The sequence below is a fragment of the Physella acuta genome, unplaced genomic scaffold (genome assembly GCF_028476545.2).
Source record: "Physella acuta isolate Inbredline_101_S28 unplaced genomic scaffold, ASM2847654v3 ptg000544l, whole genome shotgun sequence".
Lineage (NCBI taxonomy): Eukaryota > Metazoa > Mollusca > Gastropoda > Physidae > Physella > Physella acuta.
The window spans coordinates 690,682-710,588 of NW_026732063.1; the positions used below are offsets into that span (position 1 = coordinate 690,682).

The 19,907-nt window shown below is 34.2% G+C and overlaps 2 protein-coding genes across 6 annotated transcripts; one reads left to right on the top strand and one right to left on the bottom strand.

The window, feature by feature from the left end:
• Positions 1-1,990: 1,990 nt before the first annotated feature.
• LOC131946058 (putative leucine-rich repeat-containing protein DDB_G0290503) lies at positions 1,991-7,595 on the top strand. 2 transcript variants are annotated; one of them, XM_059306691.1, is made up of 7 exons: positions 1,991-2,092; positions 2,283-2,385; positions 2,513-2,639; positions 3,396-3,530; positions 3,647-4,125; positions 4,749-4,893; positions 6,649-7,595. In XM_059306691.1, the coding sequence occupies exons 2-7, from the start codon at positions 2,287-2,289 to the stop codon at positions 7,038-7,040; spliced, it is 1,377 nt and encodes a 458-aa protein (XP_059162674.1). In that variant the 5' UTR covers positions 1,991-2,092; positions 2,283-2,286; the 3' UTR covers positions 7,041-7,595. The 2 variants fall into 2 exon arrangements, with proteins under 2 accessions (XP_059162674.1, XP_059162673.1); XM_059306690.1 differs by having other exon boundaries at positions 2,000-2,092; positions 2,270-2,385.
• Positions 7,596-13,756: 6,161 nt separating this feature from the next.
• Positions 13,757-18,035, bottom strand: LOC131946061 (uncharacterized). 4 transcript variants are annotated; one of them, XM_059306696.1, is made up of 8 exons: positions 17,623-17,699; positions 17,144-17,351; positions 16,890-17,013; positions 16,608-16,673; positions 16,169-16,452; positions 15,921-16,016; positions 15,617-15,686; positions 13,757-15,353 (listed from the first exon to the last, which is right to left on the bottom strand). In XM_059306696.1, exons 2-7 carry the CDS (start codon positions 17,252-17,254, stop codon positions 15,654-15,656), a joined length of 714 nt encoding a protein of 237 aa, XP_059162679.1. In that variant the 5' UTR covers positions 17,255-17,351; positions 17,623-17,699; the 3' UTR covers positions 13,757-15,353; positions 15,617-15,653. The 4 variants fall into 4 exon arrangements, with proteins under 4 accessions (XP_059162679.1, XP_059162680.1, XP_059162678.1 ...); XM_059306697.1 differs by having other exon boundaries at positions 13,757-15,503; XM_059306695.1 differs by lacking the exon at positions 17,623-17,699 and adding an exon at positions 17,954-18,035 and having other exon boundaries at positions 13,757-15,686.
• Between the last annotated feature and the right edge of the window lie 1,872 nt (positions 18,036-19,907).

Genomic DNA, 19,907 nt, shown 5'->3' on the forward strand with positions numbered 1-19,907 from the left:
ACCTGAACCTGAACCTAAACCTAAACCTAAACCTAAACCTAAACCTAAACCTAAACCTAAACCTGAACCTGAACCTTACAATTACTTATATATTTCATGTCCATTGTAGATATAGAGTTCAGGCCAAATGCCTGTGTACCTACTGTATAGAGAGAAACGCGCACGGTTTTGTTAAAGCCAGAAAGATGATGAGAGTAATGCGAGCTACATGTGTCTCCGGCGAGCCGTCCTATGAGTTCTTCAATGAGACCTTGACCGTGGGGTGTGCTTGTGATCCATACATACCTCGCACAGAAGAGGGGCCGCCAGTTACTGAATAGCGTTTAGGGTGGTCACCCTAATCTCTAATTTTTGTGCTGATTTGGTTTTAAAATTAAACATGCTTCAATGTGTTATGTTGTATAATTAATACTGCTTGTGATGTCTCCTTTTTTATTGTTGCGTTCTATTTCAATATCTTACTAGCTGACTAGTTCACTTCCTCACTACCTCACTATTTCACTTTCTCACCATCTCACAATTCCACATCTTACTTCACTATCGAATTATCTTTCTTTATAAATAAAACAAAGAAATAATCATCAATGGAATGACATAACTGCTTAAAGCAAAATCCGAGACAAATTTCCCAACCATATCATCGTAAAACAGAACCACAACACCTGCTCCAAAAATAAATCTTATACACAATTAAAAAATAAACCGGTAGTGATCTCCCCTAAACTTCCTCGAATATTCTTATATAAAACAACAGGGGATGGGAACTCGGGCTATAGACATGATTTTTAATCCATTTTAAATACTTAAAGTTTTAAAAGTAGAATAAAATCTCGTAGACAAAAGAATTGCACACCAAGTCAACGCCAAATAAAAAAGTGCATAACAGTGCACAATATTATTAGTGCTTTAAAATTTTACATTAGTTTTTTGAGAAATCGGAAGTAGCGTAAATTACTACTTCCGGTCAACGGAAATTACTCAAAATTTAATAGAAGGTAGAAAAATAGATCTTTTACTCACATGTGAAATTTCATTTATCTGTCTGAAATAGTACTCAAGTTATAGGCTTTTGAAAAATTCAAAGTAGAAAAAGTACAACTTCCGGTTATCGGAAATCGCTCAAAAGTTAATACGGATCTACGATTTTGATAAATACTTATATATGAAATTTCGTCAACCTAGCTGTAACGGTACTCAAGTTATCGTGTTTACACACACACACAGACACACAGACAGACACACAGACATGCGGACGGAATTGCAAAGCCCAGTTTTTCAGACTGGATTACACATAAAACCTCTGAATTTTGATAAACCTGGATTGATATTTTTTGCCCGATTAAAATAAGTCCTCTATACTTCAGATGTGATGAAGGACTGAGGTGTAATACGGTGAAAATTGTTAAAATTTCAAGAGATTTTTTTGCACTATTACAATACTTTCTCTATACTTCGTATATACGAAAAAGTAAAAACTAAACACATTTATTTTTAGCCTAGAGATACATTAAAAAAAGGATCTATATTAAAATCTAAACATAATTAAAAAACAAAACATACTAAAACAACGCATACCTTATAATTAATTAAACCATCACATACATCTATATAATTAAACCATCAGCATCTAAACACATCACAACACATGTGCTGTACACAATCCATCAACACAAAAACCAGTGTGTCAGCATCAAATCCAGTTTATTCTCATATTTACCTGCTAGCGTACATTGTACGTTAGGGCCTCAGTCAAGGAGTCTAAAACGGACGTCTTTATATGTGATACTGTTATACTCAACGTCTGCATATTTGTATTGAAGATAGAAATATAAAAATAACAACAAATCTTTATTTTGTAACAGAATATATAAACTACAAAAAAAACTATATAATTTACTTAATTAAATTTTAAGTAACAAGAGGAAAAAGTATGTTTGTTTCAGAAAAAAGTAAGTTTCATTTCCCAAAATCCGATTTTTAAAAATGGCGGATTGTTTACTTCCGTAGTTGCAAGCATTGTGTAACTTGGTAAAAGTTTTATCTCCATCTTATTATTCTACGATAAGTACCGCTCATTTAGAAAAATTAATATGTAAGTATACTTAGAAAATGTATTCTTGATTTACAACTCATTTTGATTTAAAACCATATTTTATTCAATAACATCGTTATGTTAACGTTTAGTGATGATATAGGCCTAGATCTAGAACTAGATAGATATGAAATAGTGTAATGCAATGTGAAAATATGAACGTGTTACATACTTTAGCAAACTAAATCAGACAGATGAGTACAGAACTTCAAGCCGTCGTTGTTACAGAGCACACGAAGTACTTAGAAGAAAAGTTGCAAGTTCTGGAACCTGTTATTGAAGTCATGAAAAATGTAAGACGTCATTGATATGTCATGTGTTTAGTATTTTAAACGGCACTTTAAATACGGAAAAAATAGTCAACAATAAGCTCACAGACCCTTGTGTGAATTACAATAAGAATTTTTTTAAATTTATCAGGCCGTAGAAAAAAGTCAGACATGGATAGCAGATCAAAACGTAAACCCGTCTATCACCTACACTGAGCTACGCCAGCAACTTAAATCAGCCACAACCACAATGTTGGACGCAGCGGCACAAATTTTAAGTAACCGATTTATTAATATCTGTATAGTGGATAGGGGGAATGGTGAGATGTGGGACAAATGTGAAGTGGGACAGTTATTTTTGGACCAAAATTTCAATGGCCCCATGTACTGCACAATCATATGGACCCTGTAAATATTTTTTAGATCCTGACTGGGTATGTTAGGGTTAGATCTGTTTTCATTTCATGACGTATTCTTATTTTTTTTGTGTGGTTTGTGCTGATTATAACAAACGTTTTGTCTAAGTTGTAAAAAAACTAGCTACGGTGAGAAATAATACGTCCCACTTATCACCCAAGACGTTTGCCGTCTAACATTCAATAAAAATTGTGTTCATTTGTAACGATGTTTGTTTGTGGCCATAACGTCTTCTCTTTTATGGCTATGTGATATTTTCCTGACCGTCCCACTTCTCACCATGTGATATATTCCTGACCGTCCCACTTCTCACCAATGTAATATTTTAAATTAATTTTGTCTCATGTAATCCTATATGTTTAGCCATAGTGTAAACGACTATAATCAATATAATATTTATTGATTGGAAAAGTTTCGAAATACCCTGAAAAGTAAGAAGAAACGTTTATTGAGGGATTAAATTGTTCTCCTATTTCCCATAACTTTCGCGTATTATTTTTATTCATGTATTAAAATACAGACTTGGGATCACCAGTGGTACTCTACACTAACAACAATTCAATGTCAATAAAGTTTCCCTTTAATACAACGTTCAATGATGTTTTTGTTTCTGCTAGACGATGACGACAAGGTTAATGTAGAGCCTGAATCAAGTACATCATCTCTGTCTACGTCACTAACTATATCAACAAATACGTCAGACAATAGCGAGTTGAAAAATCAAATCAGTAAACAAGTCAAACACACAGCTGGTATAATCAATTTTACTTATATCAAATATAATTGATAATCGAAACGTGTGAATTGTCGTTTAATTTCAGTTTTTAAAATATTGTTATTACAATGAATTAATTTAAATATATTCCAGAAATATTGACTCGACTAGAACTGATAGAGACAGCGATCTCTTCTCTACAAGACACAAAACAAAAGACTGAAGACGATATATCAGAAATAAAACAATGGAGAGACACCTTTGTGTCAGAACAAAATGATACGGCTTTAAAAACTGAGCAGTTTTGTAGACAAGAGGAAAAATGTATTGAAAGCCTTAGAGAGCAAATAAATGAACAAGATAGTAAAGTAAAGGAGCTGAACAAAGAACTTGAAAGTTTAAAACAACAAGAATCAAAGTCCAACAAAGTGCTAGAGAAACTATCTGTAGATATAAATGAATATGAAAACAACTTACATGCATTAAATACAGAGATGAACGATAACTCAAATAAAACAGACAGCATAGCACATGCAATTAGAATTCATTGCTCAATTATTTCCCTTTTCCAAGACGACGTGCAACAAAATATTGTCAATACAACTTGCAAGCTTAATGACATATTTTCTAAGGTAACAGTTTTTTTTAATTAAAGAGCATTATGTAAATAACAGAGTAGTGTTATTAAATGGTAGAAATTCTAAAATATTTAACACCAAAACGATGTTTACCAACTGTGCTTGTAGACGTGTAGACGTACGTTTATGGGACATTATATTTTTTGGACATTACCAGAGTATAACTGACCAGTGGTCTGGGCCGTAGTATCAGAGGAAGATTTAATAATTTAATGCATGTCCTCGGCCAAATTATCCCATTCATTAATAAACATTATGATGCAAATTTTTCATATATCAATTTCCAAGTTTCAAAAACGGCTGGACTAAAAGTAGTGGATTAATTACATGTGCTGATGCTAGAGTAATAAAAACAATTTTCAGACCTAAGTAAATTTAAATTCCAGCTCATATATATAACATTTCTATAACAGGCATACAATATACACTAAAAAGACAGAAAATAAAACTAATTTTCTTAAAATGGCTATATAACACCATTTATTACAAAATATATCAAAAAGATTAGCATTGTATTTATTATAGTTTATACAATGTTGGACATTTTATCTAAATCTTTAGGGAAAATGCATTTAAAAGTTTAAAAAAAAACAATGTTTTTTCTTTCAAATCAAAAGCTCAAAACACAAGCGAGTGGTGTTACAAAGCTCGAAAATCAACTACATGAATTATCAGAGTTCAGTAGCCAAGTATGTGATGTTTTGAAACTTAAACACCGAGTACATGATATTTTAAGGATGTTAACCGATTTTAAAATAACTGGTAAGTTTAGAAGTTTTATTTTTAATATAAACTAAATGTTTAGATGTGTCGTAAATAAGAACTTGCAGTTTAAAAACAACATTGGCAAGTTCAGAAAATATTCGATTTGTTTATCAGATTTACAGCCATTAAGTACATTATACAGTATTGTAAACATGGGGTCTTAGATCAATTGGCGTTAAATCGTGAGTAAAAGTTTAAATCAATATTGAATGTTATCAGCTCGAAACCAAAGCAACATCCCAAAAAAGGCACAATCACAACGAAACCACACTATCCCAAAACAAACACACAATCCCCTGAAAAATGCACAATCACAAAACAAACACACAATCCCAACACATACACACAACTTAACGTTCAGAAATAAATCCCCACTAATAAACAATTTCCCCACACGATTATAGCAAAAAAACAATTCCCCACCTACACAAAAAATCCTCCACCCAAACCCAAGCCCCACACAATTACAAACCGCTACATTCAATAATAGTCCATGTATGCAGATGTAAAAACGCAGGTGCTTTCTTATGGTATCTGTTTTTTCTATAATGGATGGAGGGAGGTGCTAGTGAAAGCCGTAAGGGATGGGTGGAGGTGTTAGTGAAAGCCGTAAGGGATGGTGAAGGTGTTAGTGAAAGCTGTGAGGGATGGGGGAAAGTCTAGTGAAAGCCGTGAGGGATGGGTGAGGTGTTAGTGAAAGCTGTGAGGGATGGGTGAGGTGTTAGTGAAAGCTGTGAGGGATGGGGGAGGTGTTAGTGAAAGCTGTGAGGGATGGGTGAGGTGTTAGTGAAAGCTGTGAGGGATGGGTGAGGTGTTAGTGAAAGCTGTGAGGGATGGTTGGGGGGAAGTCTAGTGAAAGCCGTGAGGGATGGGGGAGGTGTTAGTGAAAGCTGTGAGGGATGGGTGAGGTGTTAGTGAAAGCTGTGAGGGATGGGTGAGGTGTTAGTGAAAGCTGTGAGGGATGGGGGAGGTGTTAGTGAAAGCTGTGAGGGATGGGTGAGGTGTTAGTGAAAGCTGTGAGGGATGGGTGAGGTGTTAGTGAAAGCTGTGAGGGATGGGTGAGGTGTTAGTGAAAGCTGTGAGGGATGGGTGAGGTGTTAGTGAAAGCTGTGAGGGATGGGTGAGGTGTTAGTGAAAGCTGTGAGGGATGAGTGAGGTGTTAGTGAAAGTTGTGAGGGATGGGTGAGGTGTTAGTGAAAGCCCTGACGTCCTGTCTGTCTGCTTCGACTGGTACTTTTGTGAGAGTCGAACTTGTATGCCCTTTAAACGTTGTCACTGAAAATCGTTGGGTGTTGTTTTTACTTTAATATTTCTATGCTGTTACAAATGCATTTGCTATTCCATATGTTGTTTAAAAGCATATTTGTTCTCCCATATGTAGTTTTAAAACATAATTTTTATACAGCATTCTGTCTGAAGAGACAGTAGGCAACATATCTATACTAAAACTATCCAGAATTAACATCCCACCATCATGTTACTTAACAACCTAACTGTCAGTAGAACATACATAAGTTATATAAATTAAGTGTCAGCAAAATATACAGATGTCATATAAATAAGTGCCAGTAAAACATGCAGATGCTATATAAAATAAGTGTCATTAAAACATATAGATGTCATATACCTCTACGTAATTGGATATATCATACGCTAAACAAAAATAAAATTAATCCTCCCTCGACACAAAAACACAAAACTATCTCAATTTGCATACGTATGTCGCCACTAATGTAATATACTTTAAAACAGAGACCAGCAAATGTCAGCCTTACGTCTGTCAAATTCATCTGGACAACGACACACCTGTGACTGTTGGGAATATTATGGCTAGATTCTATGTAGTGTGGGAATCTTACGGCAGATGTTTCAACAAAACAACAGGAAAACTTGTAGCTCCAGAGGACGGTTTATACCTCGTCAATGTCACCTTACTGAAGAATAAGAATCATTTTATCAAAGTGGCCGTGTTTTTGGGTGATGTTTTATGCAATGAAATTTTTGTCAAATCTGCCTTAACATCAGCTTGTGGGTCGACGGTTGTTCCCATGAAGAAAGGGGAAGAACTTTTCTTTAAAGTGGCTGAGGCGGATGTGGGGGCTAAGTTACAAGGTGGGAGTGGTTTTACCATTGTTAGATTATAAACTTAATGTCTTCCCTAGATGGTACAAACATGATAATTAATTAATAAACATTTGATTATTAATTCAGTGACAAAATGACAATATATTTCCGCTTTGGATGATACGAAAATGACATCTGATATATTTAGAAAACACTCAAATATTAGAAAATATATTTATTGTCGTAAGGTGTATAATAAATGCTTGAAACCATGGGACATGTTGAATATAAAGGCACTGCGTCTTTTTAAAAATTAATAATTTCAATAATATGTTTAGGAGTGTCTTTAATATTTGATTGGTGTGCTTATATCTTACATGATATGTGGTAGATCTATTGTTCTTCGGGATTATGTAAATTATACAACCACGTGATTTTGTTATTTGCTACATACATATAATCAACATATTTTACATTAATCCTGACAAAACTTGACATTGTTGCAAGATTACATGGAAACTTGTCGAAATTATCCAACTAGTATTACATTTGTAACAACATTAATTAAATCGTGTGTCAAATATAATTGTTTCTACATTTTGTATATTACGATTTTACGATAAGAAAGAATTTTAATACATAGTTGCTAGACTATTTGATGGTGTTAATTCAATTATTTGTGGCATTGAACATGTTTTTAAAAGTTTGATTAGCTGATGCTGGTTGGTTTAAAGGTTTAGTTTGTTAAGGATGGTGTTTTAAATGTTGAGTTAGTTGAAGCTGATGTTTAGATGTTGAGTTAGTTGATGCTCATGTTTTATTTACTTGAACAGGTTTTATCTTTCTGGGTTAATTTAACATTGCTGGATCTTTCCATAACATTTGGCATTATGTTACACAAAGTGGTTCTAATGATACATCACAACGTTTGTATGTTATACAGCTAGGTTCCAATGTTACACTACAGCAATAAGAAATCTCGTATATTAAACATGTAACTGGATTTTACAATTTCTAAAGCAGACAACTACATTTTTCACATGTACCCCCACCCCTCCCCTCCAATATATATATATTAAGCTACACAGACAAAACGCATATTTGTTAACAGATTATGTAAAATTTATACTGTACAACGTATCCAAAACTTGGGTTTCTGTCAGTAGTACGTTCTTCATTTAACTTGGGAGAAAAAGATACGCGTAACTGGGCATCAGATGAAGAGATAATTCGTTTTTCCATACTTCATGATCAATCTTTAGTCTGTAACAGGAATGGTGTAAACATTCGTTTTGTTGATGTAGTTGCCGAAAGGGAGCTGCTAATTAGCCAGACCCTGTCAGTTAGCTACACCCTGCCAGTTAGCCAGACCCTGCCAGTTAGCCAGACCCTGCCAGTTAGCCAGACCCTGCCAGTTAGCCAGACCCTGCCAGTTAGCCAGACCCTGCCAGTTAGCCAGACCCTGCCAGTTAGCCAGACCCTGCCAGTTAGCTAGACCATCAGAGGCGTAGCATTAGGGGGGGCGGGGGTGCTGATCGCACCGGGTGACACCATTTAGTGGGGGGTGACACCAAGGCAAACAATAGCAAAATATATAGAGAACAACTTGAGGGGGGGGGGTGCAAATCGAAAATTTGAGGGGGGGGGGGGGTGTAATACGAAAGTTTGAGGGGGGGTGGTGTGCAAATCGAAAGTTTGAGGGGTGGGTGCAAATCGAAAGTTTGAGGGGGGGGGGGGTGCAAATCGAAAATTTGAAAGTTTGTCCCCGGGAAGGGTCGCCACTAAGCCTAGGGGGGGGGGGGGGGGGAGGGTGGTGACATCATTAAGTGCCGCACCGGGTGACACCCGACCTCGCTACTCCACTGCAGACCCTGTAAGTGCAAAAAAAATCTAGATTTTTAAAAATGTGGACGTTTTACACCTCCCTGAGTCGGAAAAACATAATTTTGCAATTTGGTCCGTAGGTCTGCGTGTGTGTATGTGTGTATGTGTGTGTGCCTGCAAACACGATAACTTAAGTATCGTTACAGCTAGGTTGATGAAATTTCAAATATAAGTATTTTATCAAAGTCGTAGATCCGTATCGACTTTTGAGCGATTTACGATAACCGGAAGCGGTACTTTTTCTACTTTGAATTTTTCAAAAGCCTATAACTTGAGTACTATTTGAGATAGATAAATGTATTTTCACATGTAAGTAAAAGATATAATTTTCTACCTTTTTCTAAATTTTGAGTAATTTCCGTTGACCGGAAGTAGTAATTTACGCTATTTCCAATTTCTCTAAAAAATGAATTTTAATTTATAAAGTATTAATAATATTGCGCACTATTATGCACATTTTATTTGGCATTCACTTTGTGTGCAGGTCTTTTTTCTACGAGAGTTTATTCTATTTTAAAAATATTTGGATTAAAAATCATGTCTATAACCCGAGTTCCCATCCCCTGTTATTTTATATAAGAATATTGGAGAAAGTTTATGGGAGATCACTCCCGGTTTATTTAACTTAATATTAGCGTGTATTAGGCGGATTTCATTATGTAATCAATAACCAATTTATTATTAACGATGAACTGTCGGAAATCCTGATTGAATTGCTGTAAAACCCTAAAAATGTGGTTATAAATATAAACGCTAAATGACAAATGGTACACTAAAAACACAACCATTATCATGTTGGTAGCCAGATGCGGCACGAAGGACGACCTCAACGGAACTCAACCAGGAATTTATTGTTAGTAAATGCAATTAGCTGTCTGCTTATACGGCCGTTATTGCCATGGGGACTCTGAAAGCGTTTATTAGATCTATTACAGCCGTGTTAGCTGTGACCATTCATCTATGTGTTGGTAAGTTTAGTTTAGATAGAACATTGGTATGTGTTGGTGTGTTTAGTTGAGATTAAATATTACTCTGTTTATACTAAAACCAATAATTCATCTTTAACAATACAAAAACAACTTTAATTGACTTTTCGTAAACGGTAATTGTTTCAAATTTATGCACCTTAAGGTCCTTAGTGTAGATACAGTAGAGTTTATCTATCTACATCAGCACGTCAATACTATTGACCTGGTCAGCAAACCACCATTAATTCAATTTCCCTTCTCCAATTCTAAGTAATAATTAAATCTGGGTAGATTAGGGTAGCATGTGACACTAGTGAGAAAGCTTGTAAATGTGTTTGAACTAAGTACAAGTTGTCTAGTTTTGATTATTTAAATCATCTCTGATACAGCTATGATTGAATTAGACCTGATTGAACACGACACTGGCAATGAAAATAAAAAGTGTTACAGAAACGGACAACCTATGGTGGAAAACGTGCTTACACAACTAAGTAAAGAAAAGTTTTTGGTTTGTGATAGTCACACTGACGGTGGTGGATGGATCGTCATTCACGTTTTTTTAGTTACTTGATCTTAATCACGTGACAACATTAGTCGAAACTGTTTGTGAGGTAAATATATGTATGTATGTATGATTATGATGTACATTTCCATCAATAGATCAGTACAGCGTGTATTATTGAGACTAGTATAGTTCCAGTTGTAAACGTAATCTGAAATGTATATCTCAGAGACGTGTAACTGGAGACGTAGATTTCCACAGAACGTGGAACGAATACAAGCATGGATTTGGTTCAAGTTCTGGCGATTTCTGGATTGGAAATGACTGGATCTCAATGTTGACTCAAATGGTGGGTTCATCTCACTAGCAAATGTGTTAATTGTTTTAGAAGTATTATGACATCATCAATTTATTGTAAAAGGCATTAATATTTATTTTCTCGGTATAAGCATTGTAATGTAGATGTAGATGTAGATGTGGATGTGGATGTGGGTGTGGATATGGGTGTAGGTGTGGGTGTAGGTGTAGGTGTACGTGTACGTGTATGTGTAAAATATGAACACAGGCCAACATAAACAAAGGCCAACACAGGCCAACATAAACAAAGGCCAACATAAACACGGGCAAACATGAACACTCATTGGCTAGACAGGCACTCCGTGTTCGATCTTATGTACTCCACTTTACACTTTATGCTCAAAACGTTGCCGATAAATTTTTTATACCATTGTTTTGTTTTTAAAGCACTATATTATATAGCTCAGCCATGTTTTTATACAGCATATTCATTGATAAAATTAAAGCAACCACAATGGTTTTGGTTTTTTAAAATTAGTTGATTCAACCTAAATAAAAAAAAACACTAAAGACAACCAATATTTTATAAATTCATACAAAAACCTGACAATACAGTATTTATAACTATATTTATTTTAATGGCACTCAGACAATTTTTTAAATATTTAAAAAACTATTCAAGACTGTTCATGTCTGCGTACATTTAAAAACCAAAGCGTAGGATATTCAAATTCGGGTTACAACCGCTAATGCTATTCAGCTACTGGCGATCCTTCGTATGGGCAGGAGATGTATGACTCACACGCACACCCCACGCTCAAGGTCGCATTGAAGTACTCATAAGATGGCTTGCCGGAGACACAGGTAGCTTTTCATATTCTCATCCTCTTTCTTATTTTAGTACAAGGAAACGCGTTTCTTCCTTCACAATAGTTACACAGGCATTGTGCCTGAACTATATACCTGAAATTTGTACAATTAAAATAAAAAATCACCGTAATCACATCATTAGAGTTTAACTCAAATTTTTGTTTTCTATGTGGAATACAAAATTAATTTCCAGCTTATTAGCAAAGAAGCCTAGAAAGATGTTAAGCATCGAGCATCTCTCGTGCATGCTGGAGTAATCTAGCCTTTGATTTGTCCCAAAGCAAATCGCCTCAAATGATTTGGGCTTACAGACATACAATCTTATTTATAACTCACAACTACTTAAACGGTTTATCTTTGAACCACTCTGCCCTCGATTTTAAATACTATAAAAAACGAAAAAAAAATTATCTGCCAGTGACTTAATTATTGTCGATCTAAATTTTTTTTTAACAAACATCGACGTAAATTTGTTTAAAGTTTTCAAATTATTTCTGCAACTTGAAAATCTAAACTTGAATGCATATTGTATATCTAATTCGTAATAAATTTCATAGTCTTTCGCAATTATGTGTAGAATATGAAATGAATATTACAAGCTTCAGAGAGCGAACTAGACTATTATGTAATGTTTATTTAAAAATGTTAACCTATTTAAAATCTTATCTTTCACGTTTAAAACATTGTATTTGTATCGTTCTTATCTAGTGATTCCATAATGTAGCCATCCTGTTTTCTATATGATTTAAAATGTCTGTATGACTGAAAATGTCTGTGTGACTGAAATGCCTGTATGACTGAAAATGTCTGTATGACTGAAAATGTCTCTATGACTGAAAATGTATGTATGACTGAAAATGTCTGTATGACTGAACATGTCTGTATGACTGAAATTGTCTGTATGACTGAAAATGTCTGTATGACTGAAAACTTACATACCTGAGGAAAAAGCTCTCTCCCCAATCCTCTCTTGTGTAGGTCACTGGGCAGGCAGGGTCCCATGGTGCCAGGCTATTGTTGTACACAGGGCTGATGTTGTACACAGGGCTGAGGTTGTACGCAGGGCTGAGGTTGTACACAGTGCTGAGGTTGTACACAGGGCTGATGTTGTACACAGGGCTGAGGTTGTACACAGGGCTGAGGTTGTACACAGGGCTGATGTTGTACACAGGGCTGATGTTGTACACAGGGCTGAGGTTGTACACAGGGCTGATGTTGTACACAGGGCTGATGTTGTACACAGGGCTGAGGTTGTACACAGGGCTGAGGTTGTACACAGGGCTGAGGTTGTACACAGGGCTGATGTTGTACACAGGGCTGATGTTGTACACAGGGCTGAGGTTGTACACAGGGCTGAGGTTGTACACTGGGCTAATGTTGTACACAGGGCTGATGTTGTACACAGGGCTGAGGTTGTACACAGGGCTGAGGTTGTACACAGGGCTGAGGTTGTACACTGGGCTAATGTTGTACACAGGGCTGATGTTGTACACAGGGCTGAGGTTGTACACAGGGCTGATGTTGTACACAGGGCTGATGTTGTACACAGGGCTGAGGTTGTACACAGGGCTGAGGTTGTACACAGGGCTGAGGTTGTACACTGGGCTAATGTTGTACACAGGGCTGATGTTGTACACAGGGCTGAGGTTGGCCACACAGCTCTCTGTGGTAGAAGCTACCACATCCCCATCCACAAATGGGGTGGTTGCATTCGCCCATTCCGGGTTGGCCGCAAGAAAAATTGACAGTTTATCCTGTATGTTGTAGTTTAAGGTGCAGCAGATATATGAGCTGCAGAACTACAACATCTTCATATAGTCACTGACTGTGCTTGCACTGCGCTAAGTTAAGAGCATTCAGTGGCGTTTCTTTAACAAAAAAGATTTATTTTGTAGAATACTATAAAATATGTTTCAAAATATTCCAAAACGTTTTTCGCCATTTTGAATGGTGAGTAGGTATATTAAAACTCACTAATTTAAATATATCGTTATCTAATAAATGCATCAGACGGCTTATTACAATCCCGTAAGGTATATTTCATTATCTTCTGGAAATCAGGCGTCCTGATATACTCATCAATGTTGATTTCAGAACCCGTGCTGTCAGTTTTAACTCAAACACACACACACACACACACACACACATATATATATATATATATATATATATATATATATATATATATATATATATATATATATATATACACAACTCTGATATGTATATTTAATGAATCAACACATATATTAAAATAAAATCACTTTAAAAGAAAATTATTTATTTTAAATTGAAATTTTTAAAATTATTATTTTAAAATTACACCAATTGGTATGAAACTAATTGATACTCAAAGAATAATGCATTAGAAACTGAAATTTATTATTACATTCAAAGATAATTTATACAAATAAGAATAATAATAACCTCACAAGAAAGGTAATACAGTTAGACATACAAGTGGGTAAGGAATTTGTTTACACGACAATAAAACAATAAATACATTTCTCCAAATGTAATACATTATTTTTTTTTAAACTGTGTTTTACAAACTTTAAATAAATAATAATCGTTTATATTACATGCATACTCACATTTATATAAGTTTAAAATAAGCTTGAGAATGATATTTTTAAAATTCTCTAGACACAATTACATCACAGGATACAGTTACCATTGCGATAAAAATAAACCTGAAGTGATTCCCCGATACTTTCTCGAATATTCTAATATAACACTACATTGGATGGCAACTCGGGACATTACTTAAACTTTTTATAACAGAATATAATCTCGTAGAAAAAAGAATTGCACACCAAAAGAACGCTAATGAAAATGTGCAAAAAAATGCGGGATATTAATAGTACTTTATAAATTCACATGCGTTTTTTTTTTGTTGTTTTTTTGAGAAATCGGAAATAGCGTTAATTACTACTTCCGGTCAACGGAAATTACTCAAAATTTGATAGAAGGCAGAGCATTAGATGTTTTACTTACATGTGAAATTCATTTATCTATCTTAAAAATAGTACTCAAGTTATATGCTTTTGTAAAATTAAAAGTAGAAAAAGTTCCACTTCCGATTATCGGAAATCGCTCAAAAGCTGATAGGGATTACGATTTGATATAATACTTATGTATGAAATTTCATAAACCTAGCTGTAACGGCACTCAAGTTATCTTGTTTACAGACACACAGACACACAGACACAGACATACGGACAAGATTGCAAAATATGTTTTTACGACTCAGGGAGCCCGAAAACGTCGAGATTTGCAAAAATTCGTTTTTCTTTTTTGCACGATTACAAGACTTTTTCTATACCTCGTATGTACGAGAAAGTAAAAAAAAAGCATTGTCATTCGTATAGTGTTTTAGCTCTTTTAGAACTGTTACAAAATACACCACACATATGGGAGTGCATTAGCAACTAAATAGCAATCAATACATAAATTAAAATATAGCACATACAACAGTTTGAATACATTTAAGATAAACATGCTTTTTAAGAGAACACATAGGCAAAATTTACGGATCAGAAACTGTTAAAACCTTAAATTTTACAACCGATAGATGGAAACTTCTCCACTTTTCTGTGTAGTACAAACTTTACCGACTTGATTTTGCCAAGGAGACGAAACACCACCCGTTCGGTTAACTTCCACCATTACATTCTGCATCCCTGTTTGTCTGATTGCAATGACCACAGTAAACGATCCATTAAAAGGGGCTTTAAAAACCCCAGTACTTGGGTTAAGGTGGTTTCCAACGTTACTTTTCACTTGTCTGAACGATATGATGATGATGTACTTTGTTCTGTATGCACTTGAAGCAATACAACCAGTATTTGGATCCATCATTTGCGGCATTGCTAATAATAATTAATTATTGAATCAAATTATTTTAAAATATTGTATTTAGTTTTAGCTTAACTTCAGCAAATATCACTAACTCAATAATTTATAAAAGAGTATGTAAAAAATAAAAGTATTAATTACCTATGTTAGAAATATAATAATATCTGTAAGTAATAAAATCATTAATTATCAAACGGCAAAAAAAAATCTTAGTAATGTTTAATTCACGTGAAATAAAAAGCACTTTAAATTTTGGTGTAAAAAAACAGCAATATACCAAATGAAAGGATACTCGAAGCAAGGAGAACGGTTAATTATTGTGTGGTCGTTTGAGGTTTATTTTCATCCTAAAATATAGAACATAAAACATTTACCTTTACGAGGTAATCAATAAACGGAACGTGTATTTAACAAAGACATTCCAAAACTTGTACTATATGGAATAAGCTAACATAATATAAGAAACGAGCATATTTTGTGTGTTTTAAATCTACTTTAAACGCAAACACTAATAGCGTAGGTTTGTTACAAACTAAGTACCCAACGTTACATTGTGTTAAATTTTTAATATTTTTACTTACTGTTTGTTTACTCACATCCATTTTCTGATTGAACAGTTCAATCAATTTATCCATGGAATACAATCTTTGTTGAAACAGTTGACACACCACGCCATACTTAAATGTAATACATGTTGCTTTAAATATCAGATATTTGTAAATTTTATTGTTTTGTGTGATAAACGATAGGGTGATTATTATTACGATGTTATGAGCATATCACTGTGCCATACATCTGCTGTATTTGTGTTTAAAAGTGTTAACTTTACCTTCAACATCACGTCCTGAAATTGTGTTTCTGTGTCAATCGCCAGATTTTCAACTATTTGGTTTAAATGGGATTCGCTTGCATTTAAGGAGTTGATTTCCATTTTTATCCTCTTTATTGACTGGCTCTGATGGTTCAATTGAGTAACAAGTGTTTTAACTTTTATATTTTGGTCTCTTAAAAGTTGTTCGAATTCTTCCTGGATGGTCGATTTTATATCTGAACGGGCATACATGGCCATTTCCAGCTTTTTAAGGCGATCGAATATATTGGCTTCTTTGTCATCTAATAAGTTAAAAAGAAACACTCTAAAATACAATAGTTTAGTTAATTTAAAAGTCTGCTTTTGTTTAAAAATATTGGAGTACATAATTGTAATTGATTTTGGTTCCTGCTATTAAAAACATTGATATGGGACCAAATACAAAATATTAATTTACCAGATATTCTTGTTTTGAAAGATGTATCACACTGGCCTTTGGGTAAACTCCCAACCCCTGCTGGCTCTATATGGAAATAACACATCACATATTATACATCTCGATATATATATATATATATATATATATATATATATATATATATATATATATATATATATATATATATACACATATTTAAGTAATATATTCGGAATAAGTTTAATTGAACTCGGTATAATATATATGCTGACCTAAATTAGATTTTTATCAAACGTAAAAAAATAAATTTCTATGAATCACCAGAAAAACAATCAGCCTTCTGTGAAATCGAATCCACTGCTGTCTCCAGTAGACTACAGATATCCAGGTAGCTCTCAAGAGATGAGCCAGGGTTGTTCATCCAAGCATTTGTTCTATCTTCCACCTGTAATATGTAATAGACAAAAGTGAATGCTTAAAATATAATTAAAGTCTCTGACATTTAATTTAAAGCCATTGAATCATGTAAACAAACTAAATTGATTTAAATTTGTACAACTGTAATTTTGTATTACCATTTTGACGTGTTGGTCTATTTTTTCATACAAAGTTGCCTTCTCTGTGAGCAGGGTTTCTAGCCGTTGTTTTACGAACGTGGCTCTTTTCTCTTCACTTTGGCTGGCCATTGTATATCCTGTTGATTAGGTAAAGTCCAATACGCACAGTTCTCTACTAGTGTGAACTTTCTATGGACGATCCTTATTGCTTCTTTAAACAACAGGGCTGAATACAAACACAAGAGAAATACTTATCCACCATGATGTATGAAATTCACTGGCTTAAATTTATAATCTGTTATGGTGTGCAACTAACATAACATTGCTCTTGTAATACTAAATGCATACAAATAGCAGTATACAATAAATATGAAAAGATCGAAAGTGCGCTTCCTACAATCTAAAGAGTTTAAGAAAATTGTCTGTGTGTAAGTGTTGTTTCTTTTTATGTGTACCTGTGTCAGGCAGCCTTAATTGAATATACCATGTTTTCTTACCCTGTTTATTGATCATCTAAGGCGACGCCTGGGGCGAACGCCCTCCTCTCCTATCTAGCTACGACACAGATCATATACGGTCATAAATTACTATGTGTGTACTTATTAAATTGCAGTAAATTATTTAGGTGCTTGTAAACTTTACATAGCGTTACTCTCAGAAATATTTTGTTGTGTTGGGTTTATAGGATGCTTATAACTATAACACTACAATAGCATACAATCATTAAATATATAAACCGTGTTACTAATATATAGCTCTATATTGATACATTGTAACAAAATTATGATGGTAACATATTGATAGTCCACAAAATGTAGTTTAACTTACCTTACATAGGTAAACAACACTAGATTTTTCTACGTGGCGAGATTCTAGGAATCATTATCGGGAATTTCCGACCTTTGTCGATATAAACAGTTTCACTTTCCATTTGTTGGGTGCGTGTTATGTAACAAAAATCCTAAATTGAAACATTTTCAGCAGCTAGATATTCAACATGACAGCTATGTGGCATGTGTGTAGGTTTATTTGTACAAGTTGTTCCAGGAATGACATATATCGATGTGCTTCCACATTATTTTAACATATTAAAAAACTATGTTTTTACGGTATAAATACATAGCGCGGTCGAGTCGGTAAAGCTCATGGTTGCTAAACAGAAAAGTCTCAAGTTCGAACCCTCGGGCAGATAAGGCTTGATCCCTTCCAGCACTAAAAATTAAGAACGACGAATAACATGAAGCACATAATTGTTGTTTTTATAAACACTTTATGAACTTAAATAAGGTTCTGTCTGTTGATATGTACGTATTTTAAATAGTTTCAGTTTTCCTTAGAATATCACATTGGGAAATCCCTATTTAAATGGTTTAAATTGTGTTTTAAAATAAGAACTAATGAATTTAATAGCTTGTGACAGTATAAGGATGTATAATATTCTAATTTCGACACAAAAACTATATGATATATAGGCCTATATATATATATATATATATGTATATATATATATATATATATATATATATATATATATATATATACAAACTGTAGCATACTATAAATGTTCATAGATTAGAGTAAATATCAAATTACGAGATAAATAGTCCGTTGAAGGTAAAATGCAACGGGCGCTGGGTTGATTTTGTTGTCTATTTACTCTAAACCGAAACTAAAATCAAAATCACCATCTCAAACTACAATTGTAACCGGAAACGACAAAAAAATGTCTTTGAAAATGGATGTTTATCAAGAATCGGCATTTTGGCGGGGGCTAAGCTTGGTCAACTTTCAAGTTACTTTTAGGCAACTCTTGATATAACGACATACAGCTTATATAGAAAATATACGTTTACCATTTTTCGGAAATGTCTGTATGCTTGAAAATGTATGTGTGATTGAAAACTTACATAGCTGGGAAAAAACTCCCTCCCCGCTCCTTTTTTTGAGTAGGCCACTGTGACAGGCGTTTTGTACACAGGGCTGATATTGTAGACGAGTCTGAGGTTAGCAACACAGCTCTCTGTGGTAGAAACTTCCACATCCCCATCCACAAATGGGGTGGTTCCATTCACCCATTCCGGGTTGGCCGCAAGAAAGGTTGACAGATTGTCTTGTATGTTGTAGTTTTAAGGTGCAGCAGATAATGGACGTCATCAGCTGCCGAACTACAACACATCGGATGGCCCACATCTTTATCTACTCACTGACTGGGATTGCACTGCGCTAGGTTTAGAGCTAATTTTTATACTAGATACATTTAAAAAATAAATTAACCTGCATTCAGTGGCGTTTCTCTAACAAAATAGACTTCTTTAGTAGAAAACATAATATTTGTAAATAATCCAATGTTTTCGCCTGAATTGATATATTAAAGCTCACTAGTTAAAATATATCATTATCTAATAAACGCACCGACGGTTACAATAAAATAATTCAACATAGAAATACAGTATTTATTTATGCATAATATACGTTTTAATTTTTAAGAAACAGACATTAACTCCAAGTATTTATACGTCTTGCAAGCACAAAATACACATACACAAAACATCACTTCTATTAAATAGGCACTCGGCACAATACTACATGTTATAAACAATTGAAAACATGTTATTGAAAAACTTTAATTAAGTTAAACCAAAACTTTACAATGCTAAAACATTGCCATCTTGGACAGCATATTCACATTTTACATATCAGTAACATATACGGTCGGATATTTTAAAATTGTTTAACATAAGTGTAATCTATTGTAAATATAGCGTCAGATGGTAAGAAATCT

Coding starts and splice junctions, on each gene's coding strand:
- LOC131946058 (XM_059306691.1), top strand. CDS start 2,287: ATGAGTACAGAACTTCAAGCCGTCGTTGTTACAGAGCACACGAAGTAC. Junction 2,640..3,395: donor CGCAGCGGCACAAATTTTAA/GTAACCGATTTA, acceptor TGTTTCTGCTAG/ACGATGACGACAAGGTTAAT. Junction 3,531..3,646: donor ACAAGTCAAACACACAGCTG/GTATAATCAATT, acceptor AATATATTCCAG/AAATATTGACTCGACTAGAA.
- LOC131946061 (XM_059306695.1), bottom strand. CDS start 17,254: ATGGCCAGCCAAAGTGAAGAGAAAAGAGCCACGTTCGTAAAACAACGG. Junction 17,014..17,143: donor TAGACCAACACGTCAAAATG/GTAATACAAAAT, acceptor TACATATTACAG/GTGGAAGATAGAACAAATGC. Junction 16,453..16,607: donor TTTCAAAACAAGAATATCTG/GTAAATTAATAT, acceptor TTAACTTATTAG/ATGACAAAGAAGCCAATATA.